Here is a 26395-nt window from a genome sequence, read left to right as displayed (position 1 = left end):
AAAATAACATGACTACCTACTAGTTAATTTATTTTAAAGGTATACAATAAATATACCATTTATTATATTATAATGTTTTTTAGTAAGTTTTCCGATTTTTCTCTACCTAAATCCAGTAGGTAATCATTTTATTACAAATTTATTTAATTGAATTTGGGTCATGGTTTTGTAATGTTTGGGTAACATTTTGAATATTAACGACAAATATTGAAAATAACTTCTATACCTAAAGAAATGAAAAGGATTAAACAATATATTTATGAAGGTTACGGGGAGAAAATCATTTCGCAAGCAAGAAGCCCGGATTACCAAATAAAGACTTATACTTAAAGAAACTATACAAAACATGGACCTTACCCATTATTCGTATGGAACAGAAAAAACAGACGGGCCTCTAATTGAAATGATAATAAAGTAGATAGTGAGTCTTAAAATAACAATCATTACTCCATGTCCGCTCCCTAGTCGGAGCATACGGTGTCCACAAAGATTCTCCAGGTATCTCTGTCGGCTGCTAGCACCTGTGTATCCTCCCGAGTCAGGTTCTCTGTAGTCTTCTCTTCTCTCGTAGCTCTGACATGATCTGCCAACGAAAAGAGAGAGAAAGAATAACAATGAAAAATCCATTTTTAATTGTAACTAGTCGGTGTCTACCTATCAATTGTCGTATTTATTATTTTTTAATAACTGCTACATTTTTCGTATATCGGTTCCGGCAACTGGCAACCTCGAGTAGGCGTGAGCGGCATGGTGCGAATTATATCTGTAGTCTGTGGATCAAACTGACAAATGACAATTTGGTGACAAGTTTTCCTTCCGGCGGGTCTTTGGGTCCCGTTTTCCTGCCGACGGTTCAAAAAATAATAGTTCGTGTTAGCCAATTTATTAATCAAAAACCTACAATGTTTTTTGTTTTTGGCGTTTTGGATATGGTATGTACAGCCGATTATTTCAAATTTCATTAGAAATTATCCTGAATTGAATTGAATGAAACAACTGTTCTGTTTTAATCTTCAGCTGGTATAATACAATTATTTGTGCTATACGCTGTGATTCTCATTTATCGGTTATTGTATTTTACACATTATTACATCTATACAGTAAGATTTGCATTCCTTATATCTATGGGTACATATTACGGGAATACTGCATAGCGCAATTTCGGAACACTAGTCGTAACATAACTGTTGATAAAATATTTTTCCATTAACTGTCTAACTATGCATGCCACATACGTGACTCGGTATATTTCGTACAATTATATTTATTATTTTGATAAGAAAATATCTTTGTGGGCTCTAAGAAATATTAAACGATATAAAGTAATTTATGTACATACAAGTTTTTTAGAGAGTGATGTTTTTCTCAATAATAATTCACACATATTTACATAGAATCCAAATAAACCGCTTCACAGCAACGGGTCAAGCATGGTATTTATGAATCTATGTTTTAATTCAAGGTTATTTTTTTCACTGAATTATGAAGATTGATTTTTTAATTTTATTTCTTACGAGCTGAACCCGGCAATGCTCGGCTATTGCTAGATTGGAGTATATAGTCCCGTATAAATTAAATAAACACAGTCGAACGTTTGATATCAATTATTGTATTTAGCTAAAATTAAATATGTCCATTATTATTTATTATTTTACAATTTTGTATTATTTTTTTTATACAGAATAATTTTCCCTCACTGGGGTGTCCTTTGCCGAGGGAAACATTTTACAATAAGTAAAATGAAACATGCCTTAAATTAGTTATTTAACATAGTTAACATAATAAGAAAAAAAAAAACGTCATTAATCTAATTAACCTAATTATCATCCTAAACATAATAATCAAAATGAACTAAAATAATCATAAAAAACACAATAAATTCATATAAACTTGCAGACAAAATTTCATTATCAGGAAACAATTTTTTACCTATTTGGCTCGATCCACTAATCGATCCGTGCGCAACCCACCTCCACTATTCATTTCTCAATAGCAATTTTATATACAGGTTTGGATTTTGTCCAAGGGAAGAGACCATTGCAGGAGACTGCTACGAGACATTGCATAGATTTAAATACCATTAAGCGTGTTGTCCAGATGTTTATTGAAATTTGCAGTATTCTTTAATAACATGCATGCTTCCACTTTCCATTATGTTGTATCCCAACTCAACACAGGGCTCTTGGCCTCAAAGAGTTGGGGACATGTTATTATTTTTTTAGTAATATGTATATTTATATGAATAAATAAATAAAATAAATGAATAAGTATATAACATCATAAAATATTTTTACAGAGACGATTTGAATTCACAGAGTTCACATTCCATACTTCGGCCTCAATTGTTATTATACTCGTATAAGCCCCTCTCCTAACACAAGAGCTTGTATTGTTTTTAGAGGGAAACAGCATTAAAAAAATATATACAGGTGTTCTTTAAACCCTGTCACATCCGAAACCACGATGATCAGTATGGGCAAGAAGACATATTGGCATATTTAAAAAAATATTTAGAACAAAGAAAATTTGTAAAAATAAAATATTAAAAAGAACAAATGGTTACTTACTTCCGCAGGGGAGAAGTGAGGGGGGCGCGGCCGCGTGGTTAACGGTGTGCCAGACTCCCCCCTCCCCCTCCTTGTTTCTCTCCTGCAGAAGTTAGCAACCATTTGTTTTTTTAAATATTTTATTTTTAAAATTTTATTGATTCTAAAAATTTATTTTAATGTGCCAATATGTCTTCTTGCTCATACTAATCATCGTGGTTTCGGATTTGACAGGGTTTAAAGAACACCTGAATAATATGTATATGTAATAGGGTATTATCGCCCGGGAGGAATATCGGATTTAACATATTGTGCATATAAAGGATTTCTCAAAGACTCTTTTAGTGTTTATAAAAGCTCAATAATTTCATTCATAAATTTCGTTTACTATTTTCAACATCTCTTAAAAGCTATTTAATTCGGTTGGTAATAAATTCAATCATCCAAATCCACCCAACTCGTGCATTCGTTTGAAATGTTGGTAATACCGAATAGAAATTAAAACAACGCGTATTGTTGTCTGTGATTTTTTCCCCCTCTCTAGCCAACCTTAAAATAAATGGCGACCGTAAAATGGGGACACATTTAAATCATAAGGCGACTTTGATCAGCGGATATATTATATTTATCTCTATAACTTCTGATCATAAATAAATTTTGGTCAATTTTAACTGTTATTTTAATGGTAATACGGAATACGCTTTAAATGCAATTGTTAAATAACTTTATTTCAAGTAAGATTTCAAGAAGTTTGAAGGGGAATCGTCAAGCTATTTTTAAATTTTTTAAAATTTAATGATAGACTATTTATTTAATGATAAAAGTAATTTCGTGTAATTTGCATTGTCTTGACATCACTGGTATTTATATCACTGAGTGTCCATTGTTATGATTGTTTTCATATTTTAATTTTTATTTAACGAAAAATAAGAAGTTTTCTAAAATGAGCTGAAATTAATAAATTTTATGATGACATGATTCGAATTTATTAATAAAAGTTTTGAGACAGGGCCTACAAAAAAATATTTTGCTCAAATGCTAGGAAAAGCTGTTATAAAAATACGGGCTGCTTCCAACCATTACAAAATATTATTTGAAACACTATACAATGAATAATATAAAGTAAAACATCCTTAAAAGCATTTTAGCCAGTTTTCCAGAACAGAAGGAAAATTTAATTTACCAAGTGATAGTAAAATGTGGGGACTGGGGATTTCCTCTTAACGTACGGGATTTCAGGATATAAATAAAAAATATTATGACTCAAATGAATGAGTCTAAAAGATTTTCTTTTAAAGGCGAGCAAATAAATGTGAAGCTTCGTCCTTAAACGATAATGGTGAAGTGATTCATCTAGTAAATCAGATAATTGTTACGAAATGCTTGTAAAAAAAACCTCATACACTTCAATTGCACTTCTTGTGAAATTTTGTCGAACACTGTTGAATATGGCCAATATTCATTTCCCAAGTATGTTTCACGTCTTTGTAAGAAACAGATTAACAGATACAATAATTGCTTTTCTGTAATAAAGTAATGGATTCTAAGTCATTCGGTTAAATAAATATTTTCAAAGCTGTGAAAGATAAGTTTTCACCAAATAAAAATAACACAATAACCTCTCATTCTGTTTTAATAATAATGTCAGCCAATGAACAAATTCTTATACACAATAATACATTCATTAACTGATAATTTTATTTGATCGGAAAGCAAGGTATATTATGTTATCTTTATAAATTATTTGAAATATTTCATAAATACATTTTTTTAAATCGCCATAATATTTTTCAATTTTCAACTTGATATATATTTCAATAATTATTTTTGAGTTTATATTAAAATTACATTTTTCGGTTTACAATATTAGAAAAATATTTTTTGTTTTGTGTGGATTAAAGTATATTATTTTTATTTACTTGATTATTTCATGAGATTCGACTTAAACACTTATTAAATACACACCTTTTCATAATTTGCTGAACCTGAGTGATTTTTTTTTGTAAGTAATTTATTATTGGAGAATGGATAATATTATTCAGAAAGAAGTGAAAAGTTATATTTATAGTTCTTTTTTGTGTAGCACTGACTGAAAACACAGTTTTTTTTATAATCTATATGTTATACTAAAACTATTTACAGATTTAAAATAAAATAAACAAATTATTGTAAGACTTCGCTCCCCATTTTATACACTAGAATTGTTTTTTTTTTAATGTAAAGCGAAACGAAAAAAATATAAAAATTGTGTTTAGTAGTAATGTTGTATACTTGTATTTTTTTATCTAAAAAAGTAAGAAATAAAATAAAATGTTCAAAACAAACGCATGATATCATGATGTATCAAAGCAACCCCACTCCGAAGGGTTGGCTCTGATCACCAAGTTTTTTTTTTTTCCTGCTCACACAACATAATATTTTCTCATTTAAAAAATAAGAATTTAAATTTTCATTTACGAAGGTTTGAAGTTCGAACAGAACAAAGTCACCCCATTCCACTTACTAAAAACTATCTCTCCGCATCCGATGACGTCAAACTTGGTGACGTCATGAGTTGCCTGTTTTTATTTATATTCAAATGACTAGACTTTGATCCTTTATATCTCCCTTATTTCTTAACGGATTTCAAAAAGAATAGTACCGATTGTCGATTGTCTTGTGATTTTTTAAATTAATTTATTGGCTAATAAAAAAATCCGTGATAATTGTCCATTATATGACTATGTAATATGTATGACTCGCCTACAGTCTGTATTGAATGCTGCAGCGAGACTTATTTTCGGAATCTTTAAGTTCAGTCATATCACTCCACTACTTCGGCAATTACACTGGCTACGTTTTCAAATGTGGAATACAAACTCTGTTGGCTTATGTATAAATCACTGCACAACTCTGCTCCGGAATATCTATGGGAACTATGCATTCCAGATGAACTAGGTGACAGGCGTCTCACGCTTCGTAGATCAGCTACGTCTACGGCAAGAGTAAAAGTTATTATACCTCTACGCAAACAGCACACTGAATTTAGTGAACGCGCATTTTCGGTCGCAGGCCCTATGGCATGGAATGCTCTCCCAGCAGAGGTGCGAGGCTGTGAAAGTGAAGTGATGTTTCGGAATAAACTTAAAACCCACTTGTTCTCTAAATCATTTGAATAAATCCGTAGCACGTGACAACAAAATAAGTTGTTTTAATTAAATTACAAATTTAAAAGCTTCAATGAAATTTATTTATCTATAGAATCACTATGTAAAGCGCCCTTGAGATATTATACTACGAAAATGGCGCTACATTAGTTATCCATAACAATAAAGGCTGTAATAAATGTTCCTTAATTATTGTAGTATATTATATTAAAAAATGTTTTTTTGATCGAATCTTTTTGTTCAGAATTGTAATTTTTTCTCTTCTGCTTTTTTCCTATTTATGTTTTGGCCTTGCCTTGGCCTTTATGTGTAAAAATAAAATAATATACAATTAGTAATGCTCCCCTCACTTTGCATAATTTTGTACAGTCAAACTTACTCAATTTAATTAACATTTAAAAAACTTAAGAAAATGACACTTATAGTACAAAGGAGATTAATGGAAAAAAAGACAAGGAAAACACACAAAAATAATGCAATGTTTTCAAGATGGCTACTCTCAGGTAAAAATCTTTAAACAGGGAATCGAGTGTAGATAACATCCGCCTCATAGTGCAGCGGTTGGCGCGTTAGCCTACCGCGCTTGAGGTCCTGAGTTCGATTCCTTCACTCCCTAGGAGTTAGTTGAAATTTATTGCAACAGAGAGGGAAAAAAATTGTCACCACCTGTCATTGGTTGGTTTAAGTGGCCACTTTACACACTGTGTAACATTCGCCATTCTGCCTTAATATCACCTACATCAATTAAGGTTTCAGCTCTTACTTCACAAAAGACAATAAATTGAAGAATTGAAGAAACATGGAGGTTTGAATAAGTCGTAAACCCTTTAAATGCCCAGACTTACATATGCCATCTCAAAATTATTCTGCAGCTTTGCGTAATAATCTATAAAAAATATTTTGAGTTTTTAGAAGATGTTCTCTTGCAGGCGGGTTGGTGGACGGGAGCTATCAGCATTCAAGTGGTCTTCGGAGTCCTTTTATTCTTCTGGAATAGAAAAAAGTCCCAGGATATGACAAGCAAGCGACCCAAACCCGCAGATCTCCAGCGTCTGATGGACTGGAAGCCGCTGCCGCTGGTGGAAGAGGACGTGGTTCTCGACACCCCTCCCGTTATGGGGAAACTCTCCGAAGGGATCCTAAACATGGGGGCCACCAGCTTCCTCTCCTTGCACCAGGAGAACAGAGTGACGGAGGAGGCGATAGCGGCTCTGCGGAAGTACAGCGTCGGCTCTTGCGGACCTCGCGGCTTCTACGGAACAATAGACGTGCATTTGGAACTCGAGGAGCGGTTAGCCAAGTTCATGGGTGTAGAGGAAGTGTGCGTGTATTCCTTCGCCTTCTCCACTATCTCTACTGCCATACCAGCCTACGCCAAGAAAGGGGATCTTATTTTCGCGTACGTAAATGCATCATTTACAAAATTCATGTTTTTGGTACATATTTCTCAATAAAAGTCCATAGTTAATGCTTTTGATAAAAATATCAAAAAAATTTCTAGATTAAGTTTTACTTTCAGTATCAATATAATCAATATTTTTCCTTTCAATACCCATTCACCGCTCTAGTTTTCCTCCTTCTTCACAGCAGTAGCTGCTCGATTATGGAATAATCCACCCATTAATGTCAGAGACGCCTCTGTCTTTATTTACAATCAAACCACGTATGAAATGTAATTTCCTAAATATTTTAGTTTTTCCTTTTTCCCCCCCTCCCTTCGCTCTTTAGCCCCTCCTCTCTTCATAGTATAGTGTAGATATTTAGTCAATTTTTATTTCTCAAAAATCAATATTTTGTTTTATAATGAAAATATTATAATATACCAACAATATGTTCATATACCTCTGATTTTCTCAAATTGAATGATTTGGGTAAGTAGGAAGAAACAACCTTAAGGCAATATGCCTGCCCTTATGCATATGTATGTAAACTATGTACGTAAATAAAGTGTTTGAATAAATACTTTGTTCACATGACAAACTTTCCTTACATAAAAATGAACTGTTTTGCGAACTAGTTGTAATTACATTTGTGTCATTTTCCAAAAACATTGTAATAAATAATATAAAAGTTAAAGATGTTGCTTCCTGAAGATGTCTACTTCGATGAAAGTGCTTGTTGCTCAAACTAAATGCAGTAAAATTTAACCATGGAATTTTGTTTGTATTTTTATCAAAATCACAATACCAACATTTTTATATTATGTATGATATATTGATTTAAAATTCTGTTCATTCACTGTTATTCAATCGGCCCATGTCCAGGCGTACGAAGAATACAGTTGTGTGTGTGAAATAGAAGCACTGGAATAGTGTTTTCTATTCGATGGCTACTCTACTGAAAAAGAAAACCGACTAAATCAAGTTCGCCTCATAGTGAAGTGGTTAGCTTATTAGCCTACGTCGATGTGAAATATTTGTTTTACAGCTGATTTTTCCCTACAATACTTCGTTGTCACTGGAAGGAAGCTGATTTTACGCCACATTTCACAGTCTGTGGACTGGTAATTGAAGCGTAAACCTGATAACCTTAACAAAAATGATTAAGATGTGCGGCGGTTGGTATACCAATGCAGTGCCTTATGCACCATTATGTGCGAAAAGGGAATGATTATGATAAAAAGGATATTTTTTTGCATTTTAAATGCAATAAATATTTATGTTAAATTTATTTCTGCACTGTAGTGTCCTCAGCATGGGTTTCCCCAGTTTTAAATTTATTTCAACAGAGAGGGAAAACATTTTTGAGAAGGGAATATGGAAGTTGAAGGGAATATGAAAGTTTCCCTCTCTGTTGAAATAAATTTAAATATGAACAACTCCCTAGGGAGGAAATCCAGCCAGTCTGCAAGCATTTGGACATAATCAAACATTGTTGGGTTTCCCCAATGTATAAAACAGCCTTGAGGTATTACAGTAAAACCTCTATATTACGATTTTTAAGGTAGCAACAAAAGAACTGTAAAACTGAGGAAAACGCTGAAGTGAGGAAATTAAAAATGTATGAACTTAATTAAATTGCATTAATATGTAATTATTGTGCGAGGCTTTACGAAATAAACTGTAGAAAAATTGTAAGAACTGTTATGATTGGGGAATTATTCATATTTAGCAATGATTTCATCCAAAATATTTTGTATTTTTTTAAGCAATACTACAATGTGTTATTTTTTATTGAATTTAAAAATATACATGTTTAAATAATTGTATCTAGGTACATAACCTTAAAAAACGAAAATAAAATTTTTATTTTCCATGAAATGCATACGATTTTTTCCCTAAATATTGGGAAATTTTATTTATATGGTATCACTTTTTTAGTATGGAACCTCAAAATTTCAACTGTCATTTACATCGCGGCAAAACTGTTTCACACTTTTATGATAACTGTTAAAACTATCTTCTTTTCACATTATGTTTATAACATCAAATAATATTTCTATTGCCAATTTCTTAAACTTTCTGTATTGTAATTTATTGATGTAAAGACTTTATTCTTCCTAAACATGCGTCAACTGCATGTCACTATTTAGTTAAATGCCAAAATTAGACACTTACACAAAATGGTCAATTACACTGCACCTACTTTGAATTTAGTTTGAGAAAATAATTTACACATTTTTTTTATTTACCTCGATTTTATTCTCCATTCACGCGGCGGCGCGCGGCTCGTCTTTTGACGGATCGAATGAGTTATGAAAAAATTTCGACGTAAAACCGGGGTTACGAAAAATGTAAAAAACGTTAATTGGGGGGAATATTTGAATGATGATGTATGGAAAAGAAATGGGACCTAAATATTTCGGTGTAAAAAGCGGGAAAACGTAAAATCGAGGAACGTAAAAATGAGGTTTTACTCTATACTACGAAACTGGCGCATTATCATTATCACACCCCTGTCCCCATTAGTGCATAGGGCACTGCATTAATACACCAAATGCAACGTATATAGATCATCTGTTACATGGAGGTAAGGTGATCAGCCTCACGCTTCAAGTGCCAGTTTAGAAACATGAAACGTTCCAGTGTAGAACCACCTTTTTAGTCAATCTTTCGTGTCAGCCTTCCCAATCATGGTAGAGGAACGCACTACCTCCTCTCGATTTCCTTATTCAGGATTTTTACCTGAAAGCAGCCATTGAGTCGAAAGCACTCGTCTAGGATTCTAGTTCCATTTCACACACAGAACTGTGACAAAATGGCGCATTAAAAGCCATCCATAATAATGATTAAAAAATATTTTTCCTCAGGGATGAATGTGTCAACTTTCCCATACAGAAGGGGATAGACGCCTCGCGCAGCACAACCCACTACTTCCGCCATAACGACATGTCTCACCTGGAGGAGCTCCTCGAGGCTTCAGCCGGCAAGATTACCAAGAAGCGGTCCTTCATAATCTCCGAGGGGATCTTCTACAACACGGGGACCATCTGCCCGCTACCCAAACTGGTAGAGCTCCGGAGAAAGTACAAACTGCGCCTTATTTTGGATGAGAGCGTTTCGATCGGGGTGAGTCGTTATTTATCTTGTGCATCGCCATTTTTACTAACAGTGAAATATAATATACATATGTGCAGTGTTTATTAAATTTGTAGCCACTCCACTGGCCCGTAGGCGCGTTCTGGAATGTTAAATGTGTTATTTTGTACATATCTCTCACATCAATTACAGTGTTAACAAATTACAGCAAAAATGGAGTACATTTTATTTTATTATTTATTTATTTTACACTTTATATATGTACATATACAATTTATATATATATAAGGGGGGATATATTGCCTTAAGGCAATTTCTTCCTACCTACCCAAACCGTTCAGTTTGAGAAAATTACAAATACATGGACATATTGAATCTTACAATTTTATACAAACTTAAAAACAAAGATTAACAAAATAAAAATTAACACTGAACTGTGAAGAGAGGAGAGGGGATGGGAAGGACAGAAGAAGGATAAAGGAACAACTTAATTATTTAGATAGTGACATTTCAATCTTGACTTAAATGTAAATAAAAAAAGGGCGTCTCTAACATTAGTGGGTAGATTATTCCATAATTGAGCAGCTACTACTGTGAAAGAGGAGGCAAGAAAATTAGAGCAATGAAAGGGTATTAAAGGGGTTCTCTCGTTACTAGAACAAAGAGATAACCGCTCACTTCCAGTAGCCTTCATTGAAATTTAAAATTGTAAAATGTATACCCACACACATGCCATGCCTTTGTGGGTTTTTTTTTGTGTTTATGTAATAGTGTTTTTTTTTGTCAGCCTCGTGGTGTAATGGTCAGCACGTTTGCCTATCATGCAAGGGGTCTCGGGTTTGATTCAACCATGACATGAAATATTATTTAAAAGGGTGTTTTTACACTAGAATATTTCATAGCCCCTAGACTGGTACCTGAAGCGTAAGACTGATCACCTTACCTTCATGTAACAAAAATGATCAAGATACGCTGCGATTGGTGTACCAATGCAATGCCCTATGCACCATTAGGTTCGGAAAGGGAATGATGATGAATAGTGTTTTTGTATTTGTAGCTTATGCATACCTATTGTAAAATGCAAAAAAATAAATAAACGGAAAAAAAATACTAGCCCCAAGATTTCCGAATTTGAACAGAAAAAGCAAGAAATTAAATTTTCCTGCTAAAAATGTTGTGTTTTCTATGATAATATCACTGTTAATGCGTGTTACTTTTGAGTTCAAAGTTTTAATTAAAGTTTAGTTTTAGGTTGATTCAGCTTTTTTTCTTGAACCTTGCTGTTCCTGCCAACAACAAAGAAATCAATGTGGTCCCTGATCAGAAAAGGTTGGGGAGCACTGATGCACTCATTGTACTTAATGCACAATGAAAACTGTTGGGGAAATAATTAGCATTATTGAAGTAGTGGTCGTTCTCTGGTTGATTTGTGTCCTTATTGCGTCAGAATATATAAATCCGTCCCATGGACAAATAAACCTATTTCATCATTTAACAACACTCAATTACAATATAGGCATGGAGTGAGGGATGTTCCGAAAGCTAATTTGTTATTTTTCATCAATAAAATTAAAAACACAATAAAATATACTGTGCACACCATGTACATAGTAAATCATCATTTCACAATCCACACTTAGTGGTGCATATATATATATATACGTATTTCCATTAGTAGGATGATCAGATCGGTATCTTTATTCTCTGTAAATTTGACCAATATTGCACGCAATTACACTGGCTCAGTATCAGACATAGAAGAAACATTCACATTCTATCACTGCTTCGCAATTTATTAAATAATCCCACTTCGCCTGTTTATCTGAGAGAGCTCTTCCAACCTCATGGGCTAACTCTTCGTTCTAATAACGAGAGAACCCTTTCAATACCCATTCATTCAATTATTTTTTTGCCTCCTCTTTCACAGTAGTAGCTGCTCGGTTATGGAATAATCTACCCACTAATATTAGAGACGCCCGCCCCTTCTTTATTTACGGTCAAATCACGTATGAAATGTCACTTCCTGAATATTTTAGTTTTTTTTTTCTCCTCCCTCTTTCTTTCCCCCTTTACCCCCTTTGTCTGGCACAACACCCGATTTCGGACGACCTTCACGAAATTCGTCCCGTAACGAAGTGCGACCACGGTTGAATTCAGAAAACCGTATACCCAATATGTATTTTTAAATATGTTTCAAGTAAAAAATCTAACAATTATACTTTTCACAGAAAATTCCATTTCAGCTCATGGACAATTATTGAAGATACCTCTGTTCATTTCTCATTGTAATCGGGGCCCAGGGTCTATAAAATATTCTAGTTATGAAAAAACCTTATTAAATAAATATAATCATATTTGGAATCGAACCTGAGACCTCTTGCATAGTAGCCAAATGCACTGACCATTAGATTACGAGGCAGACAAAATATGTAGTCAAAGGATGTTTAATTTGACCAATAAAATACCAAAACATATCACAATAGAAACCTTATATACTGGTGGATTTTTTAAAGCTGGCGCGTTCGCAATACTTACACAAACGCATTGTCTAGTATCTGTGAATAAGCTCATGGTATGACATCGCACGGCATACGCATTATGAAAATAATCTGTCTCTCGCGCTCAGGCGCGCTTATGACCGTGACATAGACAACTATTTCTTTGTTAGTCGCTAATGATATGGTAATAAAATATACACTGGATGCTTCTGCGTTCGTCTGAATTTCGCTGCGATTCTTAATAGTAAAAATATGTATTCGATGTATATGTATTAAGCTATGCATTAAAAACACTGCTTTATAAACTGCACGTTGCATTTGTACAGAAAATTTCTTCATGGGGTCGATTATTTGGGATAGTTGCTGAATGTGCATCTTGAGTGGTTTATGCTATGTATATGTGCCGCATGTAATGTATGTGTTTGTGTATGTTTTATATGTGCGTTCATGTGTGTGCGTGGATGGCTCAGAGTGTACATTGGGTATTTTCATTTATTTTAATTTATTACCTCCATGGAAAACGCAAATGTCAACAATTATTCTTTTCTCACTTGAAATTCTTATTTATTTTAATTTTTTTTGTCACATTTAAAGTTTATATCTTTTGCATAATTTATGAAAACTTAATTGGTCTTTTTATGTTAAAAATTGTTGTTTTTAATACTTATTATGTATGACTGTATGTTTTCTGAATAAAATAAAATGAAATAAATAAATGGCGCTTTATAAATCAGCCAAATATTATGAATATTATTTGGTGAGTCATTTCTCAAAACTAGTAATTTGTAGTTAGCTCTGCATGGAACTGCACCATCAATATAATTTGAATATAAAACAAATGGTTGAGATAACTTTTTAAATGGGCCTCTGTTTATTGAGCGTCACTTTGTATTGTGAATGTAATAATTGGTGATTGTCCTTGTACAAGTATTGAATAGCGCTGATGACTGATCACACTGCTCGCTGCCTGTGAAATTTTCATTTGATGTGATTACTATTTAGATGGATTGACATTTCGACCGAGATGAATGAATTTTTAAGTAGGTTTGAAATATATTACAAAAAAGATGGAGAATACTTTATTTATTTATTTATTTAAACGCCATGTAGGCTTTTACATGTTTTACATACAAATGTACAAATAAAGATAGACATGTATTTTACACAGAAGTAGAAAAAATACAAATAATTTTTAAAAGAAAAAGAAAAAAAATAAAAATATTATTTTTACATATTAGTATAAAATATATGGGTAGGTATACTAAACATATAGTATTTTTATACTTCTTCTCAAAAAAGTTTTTACTCTCTGTTGCAACAAATTTAAATATGAATAACTCCCTAGGGAGGAAATCCAGCCAGTTTGCAACCATTTAGACATACTCAAAACAAAACATTGTTGAATTAACTGCCCGGTAAAAGAAGAAGTATAAAAATAGAAAAATTGATTTCCGGCGTTGCCTTGTAGGTAAAATGGTTCAGCCGGAGGAATCTCACCCAAGTGATAAAGGTTTTAGCTCTTTTACTTCACAAAAGTCAACATATGGAAGAGTTGAGGAAATGTGGATGTTCAAACATAGGCAGAATAGTGAATATTACACAGTGTGTAAAGTGGCCACTTAAACCAGCCAATGGCAGGTCATAAGCCCTGAAAATGCCTAGACTTCCATATTCCCTTCTCCAAAATGTTCTCTATCCCTGTTGTTATTTGTTGATCCTAATGACTCCCTAGGGGGTGAAATCCAGTCTTGTCTACAAAAATTTGAACAAACTCAAAATATCGTAAAAACGAACTACTTAAAATTGTGTTCTTAGCAGCAACCAATCAATTACAACGTTTTTACGTGTTTATTCACATTTATTTATAAATGAATATGAAATAATTCCCTTTTTTTAAAAAACGTTTAGTGCATTTCTACGCTACGGGGCTCTACTTTTAAATGTCAGCAGAACTCACCGACGAGAACTTGTGACGTTACGGGCGGAGTAATTTGAAATTGAAAAACTTAAAAAAATCACAGCAATGATAATACGATGCACAAAAATTTGGCTTAATTTGACATGTTATTAATAAATTTAAAATTAAAAAAAAACTATTAAACTTTTTTTGTCAACAAAATCAATCCACGGTATTTTAATATTTTCTAAATTTTATGTAACACAATTTTCTGTCAAAGTAAATGAATGAAAGTAAAGTTTTTTTTTATTTTTTATATACGCCTCCACTCGTTTGCGAGTAATTTAGGCTCTTAGAAACAAGAAAAAGAGATTTAAAGAATATACGCTTCAGTGAACGACAAAAAAAAACATACCCACGAAAAAATATAGTATAATGCGAGGTATTTAAAATCAGTATGAGAGAGTTATGTGACAATAAAATATTATTACTGTCTAAATTAAACGTAAACATAACATGAAATTTTGGACCAAAAGTAAAGAGAAACATTCAATTGGACTTATTATTTAAATTTGGCAAACAATATTCAACAAATTCAAATATTTTTATTATTTGTCCTTAAGAATTTAGTCGGAAGTAAATAAGTATCCAAATCATTCTGGGTGAGTAAAAATTTGCGTTAAGAGGGAACGTATTATATTCTTCTCAAATATTTTTAAGGAATTCGCTTCTGTCGTAGAGGGGACAGTCGAAGAACAGATGATCTAATGTCCCATCGTCATTTTCACAAAGACACATTGCCGAAGTAAAGACACCTATTCTCGATAAGTGCGAGGCAACGAGACAATGTCCTATTCTTATTCTTGATATTGAAGAGATCTTCAAAAATCACAAAGTTAGTGCTTCGAATATTAATTATAGAGTTTTTTCATGCCCAGGTTATGGGGGAGAAAGGACGTGGACTGACGGAGCATTTTAACATTCCGAAGTCGGATGTTGATCTCATAGTAGGCTCCCTGGAGAACTCTCTGGCCAGCGTCGGTGGGTTCTGTGCCGGCAGCCATTTCATAGTAGAACACCAACGCTTATCCGGACTCGGTGAGTAGTCTGAATAATTCATAACCAGTTATAAAAATATTTCATTGATCGATCAATAATCGGTTACGGCCAAAATGATTGTCAAGATAATCAGTTATTCGGTTATCGGATGACCAATCTGTAATAATTGATAATAGGTAAATATTGCGTTATTTTTAAACAATTTTAAATTATTAAGAGTCTATGAAATAATGTCGAGTAATAATTTTTTTTTTTTTACTACTTACTACGTAGCATGAAAAATATTTTTAAATTTATAATTTTTAATTCCCGCAAAAACGGTCCATTGCATTGGCCATGCCCCTTATACGTCACGATTCGGTTAAATTTTGAACTTTGTGACCGTTTCAATTAAAATTAAATTAGCCACTGATGTAATCGTAGACGAATAACTTAAACTTGAAAAAAATTGCAGTAAACATGGACACAATACGAGAATATCAGAAAAATATCATATACAACCTAAAACAAGCCAAGGAGAGTCGAGACTAATGAACCAGGGACTGAAATTATACAATAAACTACCAGACAAAACTAAACAAAAGACTCAAACTTTTCAAAAGATGTAAAAAATATTATTATTAATAAAAGAGTGTGATTATATATTATTTTGTAAAATGGATGTAATAATCCGTAAGGGTTAATAAATTAATTTTTAAATAAAAAAAATAAAAAATAGAACATCGCCATGAATCTTGATGTCACAATGAGGAACTTCAGCCCTATGATAAATTGGATACAAATTTTTTTTCCATTTCAATATTTTTATCGATATTCGTAGTATGTGGTATTTCCCTATTGTACGAAAGAACGGAAATATTTAAGAATGGGAGCAAAAATGGGTGATTTAACTGTCAATTGTCTTTTGTATGCTAATGATGCTGTGCTTCTAGCTAGCATCAAAGAAGACCCGTAATTATTGGTAACAAAGGTCTAAGATGGATGCGTAAAGAGCGATTTTGAGAATGTTGATAAATGGTAAAAAAGTTATGGTTTTTGTTGGGGATGAAAGTATAACTAAATATGAGATCATTGTGAACGGAATCAGGGAGAAGAATTTGTTTATCTGGAATGTTTAATAGGATGAGAAAAATATTAAAAGGAGGGTAAGTGCCGGGCTCAGGCGGATGAAGAACATAGTTTTGTGTGTGAAATAGAATCAGAACCCTGGACAAGTGTTTTCGATTTGATGGCTGCTCTCGGGTAAAAATCCCGAAAAGGGAAATCGAGCAAAGATAAATCCGCTTTGTCATTTAGTGGTTGGCGCGCTCGTGTACCGTTTTTAAAGTCCTGGGTTCGATTCCTGGAAGGGTGACCGTGAAATATTTATTTTATTTGGGGTTGTTAAAACTGCAATATTTTATTGTTCAGGATTGGCACTTGAAACGTAAGACTGATCACCTTACTTTCATGTAACAGATGATTGAAATACACCACATTTGGTTCACCAATGCTGTGCCCTGTGCACTGCTGGGTGGGGAAAGGGGAATGATGATGATGATGATGATGAAGCTAATTGAGGACCGTTTCAACAAAGCAAAATATCTACAAAATGTACATTTTTCAGGAGAAGGTTTTTTCGTGTTAAAAATAAAACTATTACGATTTTAAATAAAATAAAAATGACAACTTATAGATATATAAAATCCTTACACATGTACTAAAAATCAACAATGTAGAATCAGTAAAATTATTTATAAAAATGTTCTAAATTCACGAATTTTCACAAAAAATAAATATCTACATATTTTTGTGATAGGAATGTATGGAAAATTGATTTATGTTGGGAATTAAATAAGTTTACTTTTGCGTGAAATAATTTCAAACTGATTTTTGTAAAATTATATGTCTACTGACATATCTAAGTACCTATGTAAATATACACATTTAGATATTTACCTTCTATATATTTTTTACATACATAATAGCACAAATAACAAAATATATTTCAAATAATATTATTCTATTATTATTACTATTATACTTCTTTTTTCTTGGCCGAAATCATGTTTTGTTTGTAACTTTTTTTCGATTTTTAAAACCTTAACACCCCAAAAAAATATGTTGATATTTCGCTTTGTAAAAACTCCAAGTAGTGTAGATATTTCGTTTTGTAAAAATTCACAATATTTGAACCGCTACAACTTCGCATATATATGTATTTTTTTAAAAGTTTTATTTCACCAATCGGTAGATCTCACGTGGAAGAACGCATTTCAATAAAAAAAACGCATTTGTTTTTTTTTGTAGAAATTTCACTTTGTGAAAACGGTCCTCAATTATTTATTTATTTACTTGACAATTGTAGTCTGCATTACTTAACGGGCTGTTTAACCCATCACGTAATGCAGACTGCAAACATAAATTAGAAATTAATGAACAGAAAGCAGATAGCTGCTAAACTGCCGATATGTACAGAAAAATAGATCCTTATTATCCGCAGAAGCCGTATTCGGCGGGCAAATTGCCCCGTTAATGGGTGAATTCTGACTTGCATTTGTATGGTTTCTGGGTGTGTAAAATAGTGCATGAGATCTCGCTCTAGTATAATTATTGGGAACATGCAAACTGATCTCTTTCAGCATATTTGGATTACATATACTTCCAGAAATCAGTTTATAGAAATGTTTTCCAAGAAATAATTGACGACGAGATTCGAGGGTGTTGTAATCCAGCGTCCTGCTAGAAATAACAATGGATACAAGAATGGATAATTATTATTTTCTTTGAGATATAAGTATCGCAAAAATCGCTTCTGAACCTTCTCTATTTCAAGGATGTGGTTCGATTCAGAAGGGCGCTAAATTATGGAACAGTGTTCTAGTAAGCTGCGGACTAGTGTATCAGACAATGTGCTCTGTACGCTAATAATAAATCAAATAGCTGTAATTTTTATTAATAACTAAGTACTAATATGTTGTAATATTTTCATGAGAAACGTACACTTACATAAAATTTCACAAGAGTTTGTTATATGACACTGTTTAATAGATTTATTGATCCTTTATCTATATAGATATATCTGTCTGAAGATAAACACATGAATATGTGTCAATGAATAGAAATGGTGTAAGATTTTAACCCTGCACTTCCCAACGTAAGCGATCTGCTACATACCGATAATCGGAGTATAAAAGTGATTTCACACATTTTCATCACTCGGCGACCAGTGTATGTTTACCAGGTATGTTTACCAGGGTAAAATTGTTCAATAAAATTTGAACCAAAAAGTCAGTTGCACATAAGTGTAATTTAGCTAATGTTTAAATGGTGATTTCTTTGTATTTTTTTTAAAGATTTGAATTTATAATAGGGTATTATCACTCGGGGGGAATATCGAATTTAACCTACTCTACAAATAAAAGTTTTTTAAAGATTTTCCTATTGTTTATATAAACCCTTATAATGAATATTTTCATTCATTATTTTCGTTTCGGAAATAAGGTATTTCGAAAACGATCGTTGGTTGGTAATAAATTTTGTCACAGAAGTTCACGAGTAATGCGTTCATTTTTATGTTGGTAATGCCTCAGGCCACAGATAGAAATTTAAGGAGAGTTGTCTATGCATATTATCTTAAGCCCCCCCTTACCCACTCCAGTTCCAGGCACTGACAGATGAAAGTGGAAACGGGTTACATATTTTATCTCGAATTTCTTTTATTATTTTATGGTTTTCAACCTCTTCTAAATATTAATTTATTATGATAATGATAAATTGAATTATCAATTTATCATGAAAATTATAACAACAATATATATTATCACAACTCGTAGCGTTTGATAAGTGACAGGACATCGTAAATGTAAACAAACGACACATAGAAAAAGGAAGCTATCTACAAAACTCTATAAAATCCATAGACATTGATGAAAAAAAATCCGATGACGTCACAAAACATCCGAAGACGTCATACTTGATGACGTCACGAATTGTGGCACCATTCAAATTACTAGAATTGAATCCTTTATATCTCCCTTATTTCTCAACAGATTTTTATAAGAATGGTACCGATCGGCTTGTGATTTTTTCGATTAATTTATTAGCTAATAAAAATATCCATGGCAATTGCCCATTGTTTCCGCAGCTTTCATTGTTAAATAAAAAGATATTCATAAAAAATATTATTTCTTGTTTTCGTTATATTCTTGTATTTTCTAACCTTTTATGCCTGATGTAGCATATTGTCTATATACATACCTAAAATATGAAAATAAAGCTGAAAATGAAAAAAAAATAATTCATTGTCGTTCCTAGTATCTACATAAAAAAAACCTACGCAACCTATATATTTTTTAGAAAAAAATTGGGTAGTCAAGGGTTAATAATGATAATACACTAAGACTCCAATTATATGGATTAATGAGGGCCAGACGTTATCACATAAAAACTTACTTAAATATGTCCAGCAAAGTTAATTTTATTTCTTTGAAAAAGAAACGCTGCGGCCGCCAACGCCCTTTTTTATTTGCGACTCCTAGCCACAATCCCAGTTCTTTTTGAAAGCTGCCATTTTCCATACGAATACTCCCAGGTATTTGAAACGCTGTATAGGCTTTGTATATAAATCGATTTTGTACTTTATTTTTTTCTTAAATTAAAAAAAAAATAAAAAAATATTTCAGTTCTTGTTTATTTACTCAAATATTTAAATTTTCAGACCATTTTCTAAAAGTCGTAAATAACTTGTGCTGGAAAAATGGGAATCGAATTGCGGTAGAGTGAGATTTGGACCTCGGACCTTTTGCCTGTGAGTCCACAATACTGCCACGGGACCACAACCGGGCGTATAAATCTTAACACTAGATAACTAAAAATGAACTTTAAAAACTTTTCAAAAGCAGGCAGAACCGATGGGCATGTATGAATGTGGAAGAAGCTAGAAATGTATGCCAGGATAGACGCGTGTAGCGGTCCATACTCTGCCTACTCCTACGGAGAAATGGCGTGATGGTAGTGGTAGTAGTTTTATTTAAACCTAAGATGGTATATATGGCAACGCAGCACAATCAAGACAGTCATCATCAAATCAAGACAATCAATGAATTTTGTGAAATAAGCATTGTTTTATTTTTAAAAAACAATGAAATTGACTAAAATTGAGCTTTGCCTAAAAGTTTTTGTTGAATTACTCTAAAAAAAAAACACATTGACCGTTCTATGTGGGCACAATTCAAATATTATAGAGCGAACACAATTGTCGTTCAATGTTTATTTTATATTTAAGAAAATTGTACATAAGTTCGAGTTCAGTAATTTTGTAAAACAGCGATGATCTAGTTAATTCAAAATAATAATTATTAACACAGTTTGACATTCGCGGGGTTCACATGTTAAGAATCACTGGGATTCTGTTTACACTTGTCGGATGAGATTTATGACCATACACTGGACTTTGACAATGGGAGAAACATCTGGTGTCAATATTATGCTCTAACACTTCCTTCATAGGAATGGTTGATAAAACCACCTATAGTCCTTAAAATATAGCTTGATTAGAATGACAGTTGTCAGCAAATGTGACGACATAACTTTGTAGTAACGTCTAAGGAGTGATTTATATTGACATATGAAAAATCATTAGTATCTGGCATGTTAATGAATTTTTTTAATACAATGCTTGACATATAATAAATCGACATAAATGAATAAAATCAGCTTTAAAACTAAAAAATGAAATAAACCTAATTATTAACAATGTTATAACAAGTTTACATCATTTTGCAAAAATGTTAGAGATGGGAGAAATTGATCAATATAAATTGATAGAATAAAAAAATAATTCATTTGATGTTGTTCATGAAAAAAGTATAAAAGTATAAATGTCTTTTTTTTGCGATTTTATATCAATTTTCGAAAACAGAGTTTCATGTTTGCATGAAAAAACTGATAAAATTGATTTGATCGGTACATGATCCGTGATCAATAATTTCCTATCACTATTGACATTAGTTTGGCAGCTGTTATTTTAATCAAGCTATATTTAAGGACTATAGCAAATTAAGTACAGAAGGGCTCAAACGAGAGCACATTCATATTAATTGCCTAGTGAGTACTATGCAACTCATTACTTGAATTCCCGGCAAAAATAATCTTAGGAAGCTGACTAAGTACATGAGCTGTTCCAAAATGCATGAAAGCGGCTGCTTGTAGCTTAGTCAAACCTTGGGATAACCCTGTTGGAGTGCTGAGAGCCATCCCCCAGAACCAGGACTGTTCCAAAAAAGAAAGCGGTCCGAAAGCTGAGGAGGTGAACTCCCGGTTCGAAAGCAAATATATTGTATCATGACTTTTCCAAAATACATGGAAGCGGCTGCTTAGTCAAACCTCCATGGGATAACCCTGTTGGAGTGCTGAGAGCCATCCCCCAGAACCAGGACGGTTCCAAATAAGAAAGCGGTCTGAAAGCTGAGAAGGTGAACTCCCGGTTCGAAAGCAAATATATTCTATCATGACTTTCCCAAAATATATGAAAGCGGCTGCTTGTAGCTTAGTCAAACCTCCATGGCATAACCCTGTTGGAGTGCTGAGAGCCATCCCCCAGAACCAGGACTGTTCCAAATAAGAAGCGCTCCGAAAGCTGAGGAGGTGAACTCCCGGTTCGAAAGCAAATATATTGTATCATGACTTTTCCAAAATACATGAAAGCGGTATAATAGCTGAGATGAATAACTCTGCCTTCTGTAGCGGGTGCACGACCTTTTATAAGTGAACTTTGCTGACTATTGTGGTGGGGATGATTTCCTTCAGGCCTCCGCGGGGGATGAAGCGCGCAGGGGTAGCCGGTCAGCTGCGATGTTAGAAGAGTATCGTTGCAGGGCCGAAAAAGCGATACACGGGCAAAAAATATCGTAGATACCTTTACAATATGTGTTTTTAGTGGGCAACTCAAAAATGCTGTTTGAAGTTACCTAGTTGTATTAATTACACCGCGATATAATGAGGTATTTTAATATTTGGAATTTTTCTCCTATTTCAGGATACTGCTTTAGCGCCTCATCGCCACCTATATTGACACAAGCGGCCATTAGTACCTTAAATTTTATTGAAGAAGATCCTTCGTTGATGTCCAGGCTTCGACAAAATTCTACAAAACTTCAAAGGTTAGTACAAATTATTCTTATTCTGGAAAATATGGGTCAGTGTTATATAAGCTCCTGACGTCACTGCGACCTGTGAAGATCTATCGCTATTCATTAAATGCCGGCATTCAATTGAATAGCTAACGGAAGCTTAGCTAAAATGTTGAAAGCATTAAGATTAGGTGATTTGGTAAGTGGTTTTATACAAATATTTAATAACATTTATTAAAATGTTTGAAGTTAATGGTTTAAATATTAATAAAATTTTACATAAACACTATTCAAATTGTGTATAAAAAATTCACCGAACAAAATTCATAACATCATTTTGTTGCTGTTCAGGCAAAAGTCACTAACCCTTAAAATGACAGTTAGTTAAATATGCCATTTGAAGCGTAAAATTATGTTCTTTAAAAGGCAAATGTCGCCAAGTGTGTCCAAATGTGTCCAAATTATCAGTTTTTTTACTGTGTGAAAAAAAAAACATGTTAAAAAACATATCTTTAAATAAAAATTTATTTTCAACCACAACATTATAATAATAAAAATATTTGACTGATTTATATAGCGCCATTTTTGTGAAAAATCACCTCAAGGGCGCTTTACAATTGCATACTTAAACTTACATTCTAACTAAGCCAAAGTGACACATTATATTTTCTGAATTAAAATTGAGGGTATGATAAACTAAAGAAGTGAGATTTTAGTTGGGATCTGAACTGAGCTTGCATTGTCCATATTATAAATAAACAAAAGCCACTTAACTAAATTTCAGCCACCTTGCCTCATGAAAAACCTTCCAGATATTTTTGAATGTATCTCAAGGGAAAAGTTACCAATGGAATTTATTAAAAAGACACAAATGAATTATGTCGTGAACCTCCAAAACACATAATGTTTTTTTGGTAAGTGACTTCTGCCTTAACGGTGACAATTTCATCTATACTGGTCCTTGACGCGGATGTCGTAAAAAATGTATTAAAATAAGCTTTGAAAATACGCACTTACATATATAAAACCTGTTTTTATTTTAAACGTTCATGAATAAAATATTAACATTTTAGAGATATCACGGCCAGCATAATAAAAAGGAATTCCATCTTCAAATAACATACATGCATAAATTATTTTTAATTTCAATAACTATAATGACATTCTATGACGCACAAATTTTTCCTCATCGAGTTTATTACTTCAAGTTCAAATTGTGTTTTGTAAATTTATTGAAAAAACTGTTTTTTGTAATGCCAACCTTCACATAGATAAATATATTGTTTTATCATAATTTAAGGTAAAAACTTATAATTGAACTACGTAGGTACACCGGAACTTCTTTTTGCTAAAAAAGAACAACATCGAAAGCCCCACCCGGTTACCCGAATCTGTTTTAAAGGTCTTGTGGTCTCTTTTCAGATCCGCACATTGCAAAAACATTTTTTTTTAGCCTTAATGAACGGTAATTTTTTTTTTTCAAAAGATTAACGTATTCTTATTTTTTAAATTTACGTTTGCTGCTTTCAATGCCCCGATCACCGTCAGAGCAATCTAAGTATGTACAGTTAATTTGTCTGACACCCTCAATCAAATCCAACCTAGCCACAGTGCATGAATGAATTATTAATATATTTATTTTTATTCCAGAGCCTTGGAAAGTTTGAAAGGCTACCGAATAAGCGGAGACGACGAATCACCAGTGAAGCATCTCTACATCGGCCAGCCAGATCTGTCGGTGCTGAAGAAACAGTCCTGCCTGAAGCGGGTGGCCGCGTACTGCATGGAGAGAGGAGTGGCCCTCAGCGTGGCCGCCTATCTGCGTCACGCTGAGGTAAAGTGCCCCGAGCCGTCCATCAGAATAGCTTCCAACAGCCGACTGACAACAGAGGACATAAACAAACTGACGACGCTACTTGGTGAAGCTTACCTCCTATTAGATATTTAGTTAAATACATTATTTACAAGTTATGTGTACGATGCGACCGGAGGGTCTGCACTCTGCTCTGTATGGTAGCACCTGCTACCTAACCCACTCGATTATCATAAATTACAGAAATCTTAAATGATCACGTGATGAATGCATATTGTCTTCGTTGACCGGTTTATTTAGTAAAACACCTCTAAACAACAAGTTAGATAGTGAGAAAAGATTTGATTGGACACTTGAAATCTAATATTGTTAAGGCTGTACTGTACTCTGACAAAAAGTTAGGACATCATATGATTCTTTCATTTTAAAATGCCGTTCTTTTAAAAATCGCGCCATTGAAAAAATAAAGTAATTGACCGTTAAATAAAAACAACGGCTGATTGGAGCATTAAAATTTAGGTAAAAACATGCTATAGCCATGGCAATTAAATATTTGCAACCAAAATATTCTTCATAAAAACATAATTTTATAAAAAAGTGTTTGAACTAAAATGTTTTAACAGTTTTTATTTAAACATTTGTTATAGGCATAATTGAACGTAGAATTTAAGGAAAAAAGACACAAAATTTGTGTAGTTTAAAATGCTTATATTTGTTTTTAAAAACCAATATTTAAAATCTTTTTTGATAATATTTCTGTTCAATTTTTTATTATCTTCAAATTATTGGAACAAATTTTATTTAAATACTTTGTCTTTGTACAAGTATGAATGTACCTAAGTTTAGTCTAAATTTCAAGAGGTGTAATCTGCTGGTCGAAAGTATGTTTTTAATTAAAAATATATTATCTTAACCTAACCTAATATATTTACTTTTTTTATGGCGCTGTTTTGAAAGAATGGCGTTTCTACATGTCAAAATTGTATGATTTCTTTACCTTTTATGCAACGAACTACAGCCAATTTGGGCTTAAATTGTATATAATTTATCAACTGATGTTTAGTAATGGTGTACATTGGCTAAATAATGTCCACTTTATTCCTGGAACATTTTTGAAATGACCCAAGCAATGTCAGTATTTAATTCTGTTAAAGTTTTTCAGCATTATTGTTTCTTGGTACCATTTTGTCACAGATACAGATGAAAGGAGTGGTTTATTCAGTTTTCTTAAACTCATAATTAAGAATTTTCACATTCTATTAAATCCTTCTTTTTTTATTTCAATAATAGCACCTTATTTGTCAAAACTACAATCCCTTACTCATTTTTTAAGGAAATTTCACATTTAAGTCCCATATTACTAGTGTTGTAGATAAATCTAGTAAGATGCTTGGATTCGTATTTTGAAAATCTAGATATTTCAATAATACTACTGCAATTTGCACATTGTATGATACACTAGTCCGCAGCATACTAAAATACCGTTCCATAATTTGGAACCCTTCAGAATCAAACCACATCCTTGAAATAGAGAAGGTTCAAATGTGATTTTTGCAGTACTTATATCTTAAAGAAGATAATAATTATCGGTTCTTGTATCCATCATTATTTCTAGCAGGGATGCTGGATTACAACACCCTCAAATCTCGTCATCAAATTTTTTTAGGAAACATTTCTATGGGCTGATTTCTGGAAGTATATATAATCCAAATATACAAGAGATCAGTTTGTATGTTCCCAATAATTATACTAGAGCGAGATCTCATGCACTGTTTTACGCACCCAGAAGCAAGTCAGAATTCACCCATCGATAAGGGAATTCACTTGCTGAATACGGCTTCTGCAG

At 32.9% G+C, this 26395-nt stretch overlaps 1 protein-coding gene across 1 annotated transcript; it reads left to right on the top strand.

The window, feature by feature from the left end:
* The first annotated feature begins 738 nt into the window (after window positions 1-738).
* Spt-I (serine palmitoyltransferase subunit I) lies at window positions 739-25833 on the top strand. Its single transcript, XM_088240657.1, has 6 exons — window positions 739-932; window positions 6622-7091; window positions 9942-10200; window positions 15504-15663; window positions 22643-22766; window positions 24387-25833. The coding sequence occupies exons 1-6, from the start codon at window positions 903-905 to the stop codon at window positions 24682-24684; spliced, it is 1341 nt and encodes a 446-aa protein (XP_088096783.1). The 5' UTR covers window positions 739-902; the 3' UTR covers window positions 24685-25833.
* Window positions 25834-26395: the final 562 nt, after the last annotated feature.

The sequence above is a fragment of the Micrasema longulum genome, unplaced genomic scaffold, assembly GCF_059751315.1.
Source record: "Micrasema longulum isolate JH-2025_06_02 unplaced genomic scaffold, ASM5975131v1 h1tg000126l, whole genome shotgun sequence".
In the NCBI taxonomy this organism is placed as follows: domain Eukaryota; kingdom Metazoa; phylum Arthropoda; class Insecta; order Trichoptera; family Brachycentridae; genus Micrasema; species Micrasema longulum.
The sequence above is the reverse complement of the archived record's forward strand: the minus strand, read 5'-3'. Positions and strand labels throughout refer to the sequence as shown.

Coding starts and splice junctions, on each gene's coding strand:
- Spt-I (XM_088240657.1), top strand. CDS start 903: ATGTTTTTTGTTTTTGGCGTTTTGGATATG. Junction 933..6,621: donor TTTTTGGCGTTTTGGATATG/GTATGTACAGCC, acceptor GTTCTCTTGCAG/GCGGGTTGGTGGACGGGAGC. Junction 7,092..9,941: donor AAAGGGGATCTTATTTTCGC/GTACGTAAATGC, acceptor ATTTTTCCTCAG/GGATGAATGTGTCAACTTTC.